The 14459-nt window shown below is 38.0% G+C and overlaps 1 protein-coding gene across 1 annotated transcript; it reads left to right on the top strand.

Moving 5' to 3' along the window:
- The first annotated feature begins 6809 nt into the window (after positions 1 to 6809).
- LOC145558128 (uncharacterized) lies at positions 6810 to 9936 on the top strand. Its single transcript, XM_081619261.1, has 4 exons — positions 6810 to 6881; positions 7295 to 8292; positions 8528 to 9216; positions 9299 to 9936. Exons 1-4 carry the CDS (start codon positions 6810 to 6812, stop codon positions 9934 to 9936), a joined length of 2397 nt encoding a protein of 798 aa, XP_081475387.1.
- Positions 9937 to 14459: the final 4523 nt, after the last annotated feature.

Below are 14459 nucleotides of genomic sequence, written 5' to 3'. Positions count from 1 at the left end.
ATTTCAGGGTAAGTTACCAATTCTTTATTTGTTTTTAGTTTTCAATTTTACAAACAAGTATAGTGTTATTGAATTTTTCTGGAGTCTATTTAATTAATTGTGTTGTTGTATCCACTTGGTTTAGAATATAATAAGCAAGAGCTGTAAACTCAGTCAGTTCAACACATTTTTTCTCTAAATGAAACGTTCAATAAAAAATAGGTGTTCCTAAGCTCAAAAATTATGTAAATACTTAAGTTCTGGAGGGTAATATTTCAAATAAGTGTTATGATAAATTCATCAACATTTCTTGGGAATTTCATCATCCATCATAGTAATAAGAAACAATGACTGATAGTATTACTTAAGAAGTTTAACCATGCAGTTATTGGTAGAAACGCACTACAGTACATTAGAAAGCTGATTGCTCTTCATTTTTTTTTATTTCTCACTGCATTTCACAAGTGCTTTCTCTTCACGAATACAGTTTAATTCACTCTAAATGATGAAATACATGGAATTTCAGAAAATGTTAGGAGAAAATGATGATGATAAGATTGTATTACAGTGAAGACGATAGCCTTAAAATCCCCAATAATGTCACCTGTAGATAGGAGGGGGAGTTGGTGGCGCTCGTTGAATGTATCCTGGAGCTTGGTTAGGTGCTGGCGGTGTGAACACTCGTGATCTTAGCCGTCTACCAACATTCTTTAGCATCCCTGTGGATCGCCTAGGGAGGGTCTCTGACACTGGTTCCTGGACTAACCCATTTGGTAGGGAGAGTATTAGTTGGCCGTTTACAATCTTGAGGTACTGGGACTTTGTAGTCAAGGCTATACTGGCTAGCATGGCTACTAAAAGCAGACTTGCCACAAATTTGAACCCCATTTAATTTCAACCCACGAATCTTATGAATTTGAAGAAACAATGACTTATGTTATGTTTAGATACAGAATTGGTTGGAAATTTCGTAGCAGGTGTGTGTGACTGTGTGAGGGCATTATAATATGGAGTTATGGAAGGTTTGATCAGAATTTCAGGACAAGCTACCAATTGTTTTAAATTTTCCGTTTAATTAACAATTTGCAAGTATAATATGATTGATTTTTTACTGGAGTCTATTTAGTTAGATGATTTTGTAGTGCACACTTGATTTAGAATATAATAACCAAGAGCTGTAAACTCGATCAGTTCAACATTTTTTTTTAATAGATTTGACACCGAAACTTTGTTAATCCCCATCTCTAAATGAGATGTTTAATGAAAAAGATGGCCCTAACCTCAAAAAATTATGTTAGTACACGCGACGTCTTATATATTTTTCTGCATAGTAACATATGGGAAATAATACAAATAGTGGAGAAACGTTGCGATGAACCATGAAGAGTGATCAGAGCAAAATGACTAGATGAATAGCAATACAGATAGATAAGGTGTGGGAAAAAAACAGAGCTGTAGGAATCTATTCTTCTGATGGTGGCATTGGTGTAGCATCCTCTTCTGGATCAGTAACTGTTGGTGGTGGTGGTGGTGGCGGTGATGGTATTGGTGATGGTGGTGGATTTGGAGCGAGTATAGGATCTGGCAATGGATCAGTCCCCTCATCTGGTGGAAGGGGCGGAGATGGTTGTGGATTGTCGTTGATATTACCATCCGAGTCATCTGACGGCGATGGAGCCTCTAAAGGTGGGTTTTCATTGATAATACCATCTGATGATGATGGATTCTCTAAAGGAGGAGGGGAATCATCTTCAGGTGGTTCCATGGTTGGCGATGGAGGTGGAGAGGGCATCGACCTTGGAGTTGGAGGAGGAGGCACCGGCGTTGGTGGAGTTGGAGTTAAATCTGGCTGGGAAATGTTAAGAAAAAGTAATGCCAGACTAAACACCTTAGCTGGTGGCAATGCTGAGGCTGGCGCGAGGGCAGGCACCATGGCCGTCGGAGGTTGGGCTTTGCTGGTTAAAGCCATAGTTGCCAATATTATAACCATTAATAGTAAACTCACCATGCTACTATGCCCTGTCATTTCAATTAGATGCTGATCCCACAAAGTTTGAGACTTTATATAATTCTTGGTATGGTTTAACAAGGTCACTCATTAATCCATCAAAATTGCTGTGTACAGAGATATAGATATGATGTTTTCAGTCATTTGACTTGGAAACTGCAGAGTTATAAGTGCCTTTCCACGAATCAAGTAAGAAAAGAATTAGTAGTATTGACCTAGCTAGCTTAAAAACTCAATAATTAAGGACTATATTGCTCCTTATTTCTTTTTTTCCTCCCATTTGATGAGAATATTACATTAGTTAGTTTCATACTTTTATCATTGGTTTGTTCATCAATATCATCATGCACTGATGCACGTAATAAATTAATAATATATATTCCGTATATGTCATGGGTTGTCATCTTGCTCTAACTTTTGTGGAACTATACTCTAGCTTAGTGCCCAGATAGTTAAGATGATGAATTAGACTGAGTAAATTACTCTTTAAAAAGGGTACACATTGTTTTATCTGCACAGTATGTAACGTATTGGAAAAAATACAAACGCGAGAGAAACGAATAGCAGTACAGATACTAGGTTGTAGGAAAATAAGAGATTGATTAAAGCAGGCCATCAAAACTAACATATTCACAGGAAACATACTATATGAGCACATAATAAAGGTGACAAGGTGTGACTTGAAAACACTGGTAAGGGAATTGCACAATGGACAACTGGACATCAATGGAAAACTGGCTGCAGAAATTTACTCTTTTGATGGTGGCATCGGTGTAGTATCCTATTTCGGAAGAGTTTGAACATCCTCGTTAGCTGGTGGTGATGGTGGTGGTGTTCGTGGTGGTGGTGGAGGATTATCGATCTTTGGATCACTTGGTGGATTGTCCTTCCCTAACGGAGGAGGGGACAAATCTTTGTTTGGTGGTAGTGATGGTGGTGGAGGATTATCGATCTTTGGATCAGTTGGAGGATTGTCCTCCCCTAACGGTGGAGGGGACGAATCTTTATCTGGTGGTGTTTGTGGTTGTGGTGGTGGTGCTCGTGGTGGTGTTTGTGATCGTGGTGGTGTTGGTGTTGGTGGTGGTGATGGAAACGGTGGTGTTACTGGTGGTGGAGTAGGATTGATGATCGGAACTGATGGTGGGGTGTTTGCAGTTGAAGGGGGTTCCACCCTTAGAGTTGGTGGTAAATCTGGTTGGGAAATGTTAAGAAAAAATAATGCCAAACTAAACACCTTAGCAGGTGGCAATGCTGAGGCTGGCGCGAGGGCAGGCACCTGGGCTTTTGTGGTGGAAGCCGTAGTTGCCAGTATTACAACCATTAATAGTAAACTCATCATACTACTATGCCCTGCCATTTCAATTATATTCTGATCCCACAAAAATTGACACTTTATATAACTCTTGCCCTCTTGGTATGGTTTAACAAGATCATTATTCCTTCAAATTGCCTTAAATTACATAAAAGTAATACTGTAATGTATAGAAATATTGACATGATCTTTTCATATTCATTTGACAATTTGAAAACTGTAGAGTTGTAACACTTGTAAGTGCCTTTCCACGAATCAATTAAAAATAAAGAACTAGTAGTAGTGAGCTAGCTGCTTAAAAACACAATAAGATTGTAATGTTCTCTATTATTTTTTTTTTTTTTTTACTCCCATTTGATAAGAATATTACATTAATTAGCTAGTTATATGCTTCATACGAATCATATCTTAATACAAGTGACATATATTCTTCATATATATATATATATGTATATATTTGGTCAGTTTAAGTTTGATTTTGTTGTGGACATCCACTCAAATGTACTAAAATAGACTTTTAAGACATAATCATATTGTAAATGACTTGTACGAGTATTAATCAAGAAGCTTAATTCAGGCTGTTGTAGTTGGAAACTATCAGAAATCTGATTGCTTTTTTATTTTATTTTTTCTCACTGCATGGCAATTGGCAACAATACTTTCTTTTTCCTGAGTTAAATTTAATGCAGTTTACTAGAAGAAATATTCAAACCTAAACATTTGATGAACATAGCTGGTGGTGGTAGTGGTGGTTGAATGTCGTCGTCTGTTGGTGGTTGTACATCGGTATCTGAGGTTTGAGGTGGTGTTGTAGGAGGATTAAACATAGGAGATGGATTGAAAGCAGTCTTAGGTTCCAGTGGGGAATTCACTGCTCCTAATGGTGGTACAGGTTGAGAACCATCTGTGGATGGTTCGGGTAGGCGCGGAGCTGGTTGTGGATTGTCAGCAGGCATAGGTTCTGATGGTGGTTCAGCCATCTCTAAAGGTGGAGGAGCAGAATCATCATCTGATGGGGAACGTGGCTGAAAAGGTGGTGCCTGGTGGATTGGGAGCGATCCTAAATTTAATTAAAACTCACTACAAGATTGATTTGCTCCCTTTTACTTTTCTCCCATTTTATTTAGAATACTACATCAATTAAATTGTTTAATGCTGTGTATTCAAAGGGTTTAAACTTTCAATGCTCCATGTATTAAGCAATAAGATGATGACAACTATTAATAACCCTTTCATTGGTTAAGTCGGAAAAGGAGGGAAATTTGGAATTTTTTTTTTTTTTTTTTTAATAAGTCACGTGACTAACACGTAATAGTCAACACCGGAGCTCCGACATTGACCACCATGCAAGCTCACCCAAATACCGATACAAATACAATGTAACTTAAAACTTAAAAGGTCTTGTTTCACCAGTTTTCACTTAAAAGCTCCATTTTTAAAAAATCGACCACTTAAAACTTAAAGGTCCTTTTTCACAATTTTTCTCTAAAACTAATTAGTGAGGTTATTTGGTTTAATTTGTTCTTATGCATGTGATTTATTTGTTCCTCTACACTTTTGTTAAGAAGATAAGAACAATATAAAGCAATAAAAGATTAAAAATCACAATACCAAAAAGTAATTAAAAACCAATCAAGTTGCAAATTGTTTATCAGAATTATTATTGAAACCAATGCATCATCTGTTCATTGGTACATCAATTTGGATTTCAAAACCATTACTCAATCACTGGCCTAATTTCAATTCCTTCAATAACTAAACCACCTTTCAAAGCCCCAGTTAAAATCTCCATAAGCGAAAAAGTGACAAGTTCATCTTCATCCCCAGTAAAAAACTCCCCAATTTCAACCTCAATCCACTCATCAACCCTCAGCTTCGGAAGGTTAACACCCTCTTCTGGGTCCTCAGCACCAGCTAATGGAACTAATTCATAACTCTCGTCGACTATACCTCCACGACGAGGGTCTAAATAGACCCTCCCGGTCACCACTTGGCCTCCGGAAGTTTCGATAACAGCGTCCACGGGATAATCATAGAAATTCCATGCGCTGCTACTAACATGGAACACAAGGTATGCACCATACTTGGTGTTTGGTGACAGCATCGATGTTTTGATTTCCCCTTTTATTTCAAACCAACACACATATAGAAGCCTTGCTACTTCAGCAAACCTGTTGACAACATAAAATAAGGCAAACATGATCACTAACGTTAAAAGAAACAAGAGTGAGGGATAACTCAAGTGGTTAGAGCTTTCCTTTCGATTCCAGGAGATTCTGGGATCGATTCTCACCCCAAAAAACTAACGTTAAAGAGATGGAATTACAAATGAATTGAATTGAACCTCGATCTAGGCAAGAAATCCTCGGCTAGCCACCATTGCCAGTAAGTTGTTGAATCAGCCCATGATATGCGTAGCTTCCTTGCAGAAAGTGTGCAACACTTTTTTCCAGTTGATTTTTCCAGCGAAACGGTCTGATGATCAAGAGTTCAGATTTTTGGTTGTTACATTCGTCAATCAAGCAACAAAAATAATGCATCAAACAATTAAATTTAACAAGCAACGATGAACTTTTTAGCTACTATTGGTGTGACATCAGTGCAAAAGAATGCGTCATATATACGAAGTATCTTTTAATTAAGTCTTATGCTTTCTTTGTTTCTCAATACATGCAACATGCCGTAAAAAATACGAGTAGTAGGAATTTCTTACAGATAATAGGCCGGAAATCTAAATAATCCTTTCACAATTATTGAGGAAATAAAATTGGGATTCATAGATCGAGTGCATATATAACTAGATGCGGAGTTAGGATTATTAAATTCGTAAGAGCATAATTAATTGAACACAATAAACGTCATATTCATCTTACACTTCGTATATTTTTTATTTTATTTTTCTTTTTGTTAGAAATAATGGTGGAACATGTGACATATATATAAGCCATTTACTAGATCTACCTAAATGTAAATTTTATTTTTTTTTCAACGGGAACATATATAATAAAGTATAATATACATAGTATTTTGTACAATTCTAGGATACCGTGCTTTGAATTACGTAAGCCACCAATATTACCATACTTGTCTATGCAATAATTTGACCACTAAAATATAATTAAAAGCCACTAAAAATTATATGATAATAGTTTTTTTTTCAATACAAAACTCAAAACTACCGTCAAAGTTGAACATACGATTTAATTTGAACATACGATTGTGATTAAAATTATTACGGATTGTCTATCTTAATTAAAGGGGGTTTTTAAATATCGCCCTCGATTTTCTAACTAACGCCCGCAAAATGAAATTAAATTACGTATTTAACCTTATTATAACGATTATAAAAATAATTAATTTTACCTTAATTTCATACTTTTACTGGACACAAAATTTTTTACCGCTCTCTCTAGTGGTGAACGGCCACCGACCTTCATCGGACAACCACCCCAACCACCGTGAAATCAAACAAATTTTATAAATTTTGCAAAATCAATTTCGTTAGATCTTATGGACAACAACGAAATACCAGAAACACAACCTTTGACGCTTGCCGAAGGCTCGTCGAACCGATCAGAATCGGTACGTTGCGTTAATTTTTTAAAAAAAATCGAAACCCAGAAAACGCCTAGGATTTTCGAATGACCTAGGCTGAAACGCCTAGTTTTTTCGAATATCCTAGGATGTTTCGAAAAAACTAGGCGTTTTAGCCTAGGTCATTCGAAAATACTAGGCGTTTCCTGGGTTTCGATTTTTCTTTTTTTTTTTTTAATTTTTTATTTCACGTATTGGTTGATTGTCATTGGATTTTATACTTTTGAAATTATTATTGTTATTAAAATTAGTTATTATTATTATTATTATTGTTATTGTTATTATTATTGTTATTGTCATTATTATGGTTGAAAGTTTTTTTTATAATTAGTTGTATTGTTTTTGTTGTTATTACTATTAGTCGTCTTCTTTGGTTCTAACTTTTATTAATATTTATATAGGATTCTGAGTCCGAGGATGGTGACGGTGTGGACTATAGTGGACATTTTTTGACAAACGAAGTGTTTCCGAGTTTTGAGGATGCTGTTCTATGGGCACAAAATGTTTGTCGACCGCTCGGATTTATGTTAGTGAAGGCTTCTTACAAGACCGATCGGAGTGGTCGACCGTATCGATATGTGAGTTGTGATCGTGGAAAAAAGGGCATGATAAGAGACATGATGAACGCGATACGCAAAGACACCAAAAGCAAGGCAACCAATTGTCCCTTCAAACTCAAGGTTGAGTATGTCAGAGTAGTAAATGGTTGGAAGCTTAGTTGCTTGAACGGAACTCACAATCATTCTTTGGTTGTTTATCCCGAGGGACATCGACAAATTAGTGGTCTTAGTATTGCTGCTAAGCAGGTAGTGCGTGACATGACTCAGGCACAGGTGCCACCTCGACATATCATGAGAACTCTTGTAGAAAAGTTTCCCGGAGACCATCCTAACATCAGGCATGTCTACAACTGCAGAAGTAAAATAAGAATGGAGCAATTTGAAGGAAGAGAAGTAGTTCACCAGGTGCTTCATTTGGCCAGACAGAGCAAATACCTCACTTGGGTTTTTACTGATTCCAACAATGTGTTGCAACATGCTTTCATGGCACACCCGATCATGACAAATTTGCTTCGCACATACCCGTACGTGATAGGTATGGATTCCACTTACAAGACGAATCGATACGGCATGCCATTCTTTGAGATTGTTGGGGTTACACCGACTAATCAAAACTTTCTTGTTGCATACGCATTCATGAGGTCAGAGTCTCAGGAAAGTTATCGGTGGGTGCTTGAGTGCTTGAGGTTGTTGATCGGTTATCATAGAGAGCCATCGGTACTACTGACAGATAGGGAGCTTGGCCTTTGTGCAGCGTTGAAGAGCGTGTTTCCAAACACAAGACACATGTTGTGTGTGTGGCATATTAACAAAGATGTTGAGGCGAAGGTTACTTCCATGTTTGAAAAAAAAAAAGGAGATTGGTGCCAAGTTCAAAAATGGGAGGTGGAGGCTTGTGATTAATGCTACATCTGAAGAGGCATATAACAGAGAACTTGCAGTGCTGAAAACCAAGTGGAGTCGATGGCCGAAAGTGATTGAATATGTTATGGACACTTGGCTCGTACACAAGGAGAAGTTTGTATTGTTTTGGACAAACCAGGTACTACACTTTGGCAATGTTAACAACTGCAGGGTTGAGAGCCAGCATTCAGCATTGAAGTGTTGGATTGACAGTTCAACAGGCTCTTTGGACACGGTTTGGGCTCAAGTGCACTGCTCGATTGAGAACAAGATCATAGCCATTCGTAATGTATTGGAGGCATGTAGAACAAGTCATGGTCAGAAGTACAAGCATAAGCCTTTACATCAGCTGAACGGAAAGGTATCCCACTATTGTCTGTCTATTCTTCTCGGTGAGACAAACAGAATGCGAGGGTTGAGTACGGATATTCATCGACGCTGTGGGTGTGCTCTACGTACTACCCACGGCTTACCTTGTGCGTGCCAAATATATGACTCGATTGCTGCAGGGAAGGGGTTGTATTCTAAGAATATTCATCCATTTTGGAGGACCCTTGTCATTGGAGATGGTGTCGACATTCCTAATATAGTTGATGAAAATGATGAGGATCGAGCTCATTTCCGCACCCTTGTTGATCAGGTTATTGCCAGTGATCCTGTGATGCTTAGGCACATGTCACGAGTTATTGAGGGTGAGATGGATCCTAACTACGATGACCTTCAGGAGCCTAGAGTCAACCCTCGTGTAAGGGGACGACCACCCGAGAATCGTAATAGGCGGGATCCTTCATTTTTTGAGCATGTTGAACGTAGTGGGCGAGAGAATCGATCTAGAAGTAGACCGCCCCCATCTAATACAGGTGATCATCAATTTAAATAATATGTTTATTCATCCTAAATTTTAATTTAACTATATGTCATATTATGTTTTTAATTTTGTAGGTACTGGGTTCGACATGCGCCAATGCAGATACAGCTACGCTATTCCCAACATCATTTGGCCTTACGTCGTAGGTGTTAAGGATGTAATTGGTGATGGGAACTGCGGATTTCGTTGCGTAGCAGATTTATTGTACGGAACTCAGGAGGAGTGGCGATTGGTTCGGCATCAAATGGCAAATGAGGTTGGTTCTCACCCTTGGCTGTACAACATGATTTACTACGACATATGGGGCCAAGGGGTTGGTTCAGGACTGCAAAGGGAGATAGACCGGATTAGATGGGATGGTGATGCGTGTGGAGAGGAGCACTGGATGGTAGCACAACAAGATTTTTTTGCTATTGCCACATTATGGAATGTGGTGGTGATTTGTTATGGAGTAGGAAATAGACCGTCGAGCTACTATCCATCTACTACTGTTTTGCCGTTGAACAATCGTGGACCTTTAGATAGGCCTTCTGGGGAGTTTGTGATTGGAACTGTTGGTGGATCGCATTTCATTCGGTTGCATATGGAACATGACCACCCACTACCTCCAATTTCACCAATGTGGTTTAACGCTCGACAGACAAGTGTAAACGGGTGGGAGAGAAGGTACGATAGAAGGCTTCAATTGTGGCAGACATTAATCAACTCTTGAGTACCGTTGAGTATTGTTGTGGATTTTGATTCAACTTTATTTTAACTTTATTAATAAACATGGTTATTTTTTTAATTTATTTTAAGCATTTCTTTTGTGAAGCAAGTACACAGTCTATTAGAAAATAAAAAAAAAATAAAAAAAAACTCAAACATAAATGTCAACTTGATTATTTCCAACAAATGTGTAAAACTTAAATGGCCACTAACAACATCCAAAACATAGTCAACATCCAAAACATAGTCTAATAAAAAAAATAAAGTCCAAGCTACAAATAAATATTACAACTAATCAGCAAGTCCATTTATTGCATTCCAATCAGAAATCACTTGCTCCAACATTGCTCTGGTGTCTCTCGATAGTGTAGGGTACTCACTAAGTGATCGTTGTGCTGTAACCATGAATCGTCCTACCCACTGCATAAACAATTATAATTATATTAATAATAATAGGAAAAATAAATTAAATAAAAATAAACAAGTAATAAAAAACTTACGTAATCAACGTTGGTCCTCTCAGGAAGACCGTGATCATCCTCAACATTAGGAGTGACGATAGGATGACTAACTCTCCTAAACCATGATAGGTAGTCAGGTGCACAAGTATGTCCGCCAGGCGGAACTCTAGTATATCCACCAAGCAGAAGACTGAACGCAGCACCGGGAACAAAACCATTCCACATGCGAGTAGTCATCTGAGCTGAAAAACTGACCCTATAAGACTTAACACTAACTGGTCTATGAGCATCATCAGGCCTAATCATGTCACCGGGAACCTCCTGTATAAACCCCAACTGTCGAACAACTCGACCGGGCATATATGGCTCTATGATGCCTCGATATCGAATACATCCAGTAAACGCAGTCCTAGGCACCTGTAATGCAGGAAAAGCTCCGTACGGCAACCAGCATACCTACAAATTAATACAAGAGTAAATCAACTGTAAATTAAAGCATTGTAAAACAAATAGTATTACGTATCTATTTATACCTCATGGTCACCCAGCTGGTCAAGTCGAGTACGAAAGGACACGAGACGCTGTTGATGCTTCCGCGCCATACCAACATCCCATAACCCTGCACGTGCATATGGAACGTCTCGCGTCAACACACCCTGGTGAGGCCGAAAACATGGAAAGTACTCATATATCCAAGACTGGAGAAGAGTTAGACAACCCGCGATAGAATCACATCCATTTCGGGTGGCATGCCCGAGCTGACGATACAAGTACGCTAGTGTGGCTGAACCCCAGGAGTATCTCGTCAACCTCTCCAGGTTATGCTCCACAAACAACTCAGTGAGAAAAGAAGGGTGGGTACGACAACCGCTCTTGTCAGTAAAGAGCGTGTTACCCAAAAGGACCCACATGTAACCAATGACCTGAACCTCCTCTGTAGTCTCTACAGTACGACACCTATCAAAAATCTGGTCAGTATGGACGCCACCATTCCTATATATGGCAGTCTGAGTCTTGACCTGTAGTTCCTCTGTAGTCAACTGTAACAACTCAGCTGCAAATGTCTTATACCGGTCACTAGATAGATCCTCGGCAACCATATCACCTTCAACCCGAATACCAAGTATGTGGTAAACGTCATGCAACATGATGGTCATCTCACCAAAAGGTAGGTGGAAGGTGTTTGTATCTGGCTGCCATCTCTCCACAAAAGCAGAAATCAGCGGAAAATCAAGGTGGTCGTGCATAATGCTCGGCAGGTGCGACAACCCAGTCTGTCGTATCCGCGTAGCAGTGTCTGCCGTAAATCCCTCCATCCATTCACTCAACAATCTACACACACTAGCTCTAGTATGACACCGCAAAAACCGTCGATCATGCCCGTCCCAAATATATCGAGCAACATGGGCCCCAAAACTAGGAATAACGGTCCCAACATCGGGTCCACCGTCCATCGGCCCCTGAACAAGCCAAGGCGCTACAGATCGAGGTGGTCGTGAACTCGTAAATCTCCCATCAGGACCTCTCGTCACGACAGTCGGCTGCTCCTCAGCATCAGCATCAGCATCATCGTCCTCAGGTCCATCATCATCGTATCTCGAACCTGAACCCGAAACCGAGCTAGTAGTCCTCAACAAAGGATTAGGACCGGCTCCCTCCCGCTCATCCAAATAAGTCCCAGAACTACCCACTTCTCTATCGCGCTCCGGTAAAGAACTACCTTCCCGTATACTAATCCCCGGCCCCCTATCTCTCCTAACCGACGCGTTAATGCCGCGTGATCTAGCATGGCGTGGACCAGAACCCTCGACTACATTCTAAATTTAGAATAAAATGGCATTAATACTAACAAAATCAACCAACTAATATTTTTAATAACTAACAACTAAATATTCAAACTTTCAACCAAATAATAAACTAGTACACATATCATCCAATTAATTATAACAAAATCCAACAAATTTCTAATAATTAACAACTAAATATTCAAAATTTTAACCAAATAATAAACTAGTACACATATCATCCAATTATATATAACAAAATCCAACAAATTTCTAATAATTAACAACTAAATATTCAAACTTTTAACCAAATAATAAACTAGTACACATATCATCCAATTATTTATAACAAAATCCAACAAACAATATTTCTACATTATTCCTTAGTTAATCTTGCATTAGCCGACATAAAGTAATGATATAATACTAGTATCACCATCAACTATAAGAAATAAGAAATAATGACCGAAACCAAACTATCATTACACATTCACGTTAATTCGAGAAATCTAAGGAACTTGCACATAGACTAATCAAATTGCCGATTTTAAAATTTCTATCGGTAAAAAAAAGCTATCTTTCTAGTCAATTTTGGAGTAGGGTAAAGTCAAGACAATCTTGAAGTAACGGAGCAAGCAACATTTAAAATCTAATCAAAACCCATTTTCCTACTCACATCTTTATAGTAGATAAAAAAAAAAGGATCAACAAGTATAGGAATATAAAAATCAGCCAATAACCATTGCTTATAGTATGAAAATCTGAAAAATGAAAAAGAATCAAGAATGCTCAACAAGTATTTTCATATAGATGAATTCGAAATCATATTTAATCCTCATCAACTATATATCAACACAAACCACCCAAAATATCAACAAAACTTCAAACTAAACATCACGAAAATTCTCAAAAAAAACTTCCAAGAAATTCTATACGGGCATCGAGATAGATAGTAATGGTTGGAATATCTACGAGGCTAATATCTAAAACAATAATAACTCTTAATCAATCCAACAGCACTTAAAGAAAATCCATTATATACAGAGTACAAATATTGCCAACAACGTCATTTCTCAAACACAATACAACTAACTACTACATATTTATAATCCGATTGTAAAGTCATATTAAAATGTATAGGGTGTGAATATATGAGCACAAAGCATAGATATCTCACTACTTTGTTACACGAGATGCTAAAACCATTTATGATTGAATTAAAATTAAAGCATTACAAAAATTAAATCTACACTAACAAATCCCAAAATCAACAACTAAAAACCAAGCAATTGAAGTCCTTCACTTTAGTTGATTAAAACCCAAAAATCTTGAACTTTAGTTGATGATTTAATTTCCAATTTCCAAACAACAACAACGAATTTACAACAACGAATTTACAACAACGAATTTAATAATAATAACAACAACGAATTTACAAATTCAAAGCCAAGCAATTAAAACCCAATACCAAAAAAAAAAAAAAAAAAAAAACGAATTTAAAAAAAAAAATAAAAACCCAGGCAAACGCCCAGTTTTTTCGAACAGCCATGGCTGAAACGCCTGGTTCGTGCGTACAACCGTGTGGTTGTACGAAAAAACTGGGCGTTTCACCTCAACCGCCCAGATTTTTCGTACAACCACACGGCTGTACGCACGAACTAGGCGTTTCAGCCATGGTTGTGCGAAAAAATCAGGCGTTTGCCTGGATTTCAGAAAATAAAAAAAAAAAACACAAACCTCTTCTCCGCCGGCGATTGACTTGCCTTTGTCCTTCCGCGGCATTATCACGGTGTAGATCGGCGCTCAACCACTGCTCCGGCGCTTTTATCTGCGGTGATAGTGGTGGCGGCGGTGGATGTTGTGGTGGTGGAGGTGGATGTGGTGGTGGTGGTTTGTTTAGAGAGAGAATGAGAGTGAGTAAGGAATGAGGGTTTTGTTGGGGGAGGGAGGTAATTTTGTTTGAGGGTTATTTTTTTTTTTTATAAAAAGGGTAAGAATGTAATTTTAATTTATTTTGCGAGCGTTAGTTAGATATTCGAGGGCGACGTTTAGCTTTCAACAAAGAGTATGTAGGTATCATGGCCAATTGGTTTTTTTTTTTTTTATAATTTTTTTTCATGTCAATTCATGAAAGCAAAATCATCATTTCTACGTCAACACGAGTGAAATGAATCAATTATTTTAAAACGAAAGGATTTTTTATAAAACCTGTTCAATAAATTCAACGTAAAAAAATAACAAAACTCAAATTAATTTCAAATGACGAAAAAATAAAATTACCA

This window comes from Chenopodium album, chromosome 9 (genome assembly GCF_948465745.1).
Source record: "Chenopodium album chromosome 9, dcCheAlbu1.1, whole genome shotgun sequence".
Taxonomy (NCBI): domain Eukaryota; kingdom Viridiplantae; phylum Streptophyta; class Magnoliopsida; order Caryophyllales; family Amaranthaceae; genus Chenopodium; species Chenopodium album.
The sequence above is the reverse complement of the archived record's forward strand: the minus strand, read 5'-3'. Positions and strand labels throughout refer to the sequence as shown.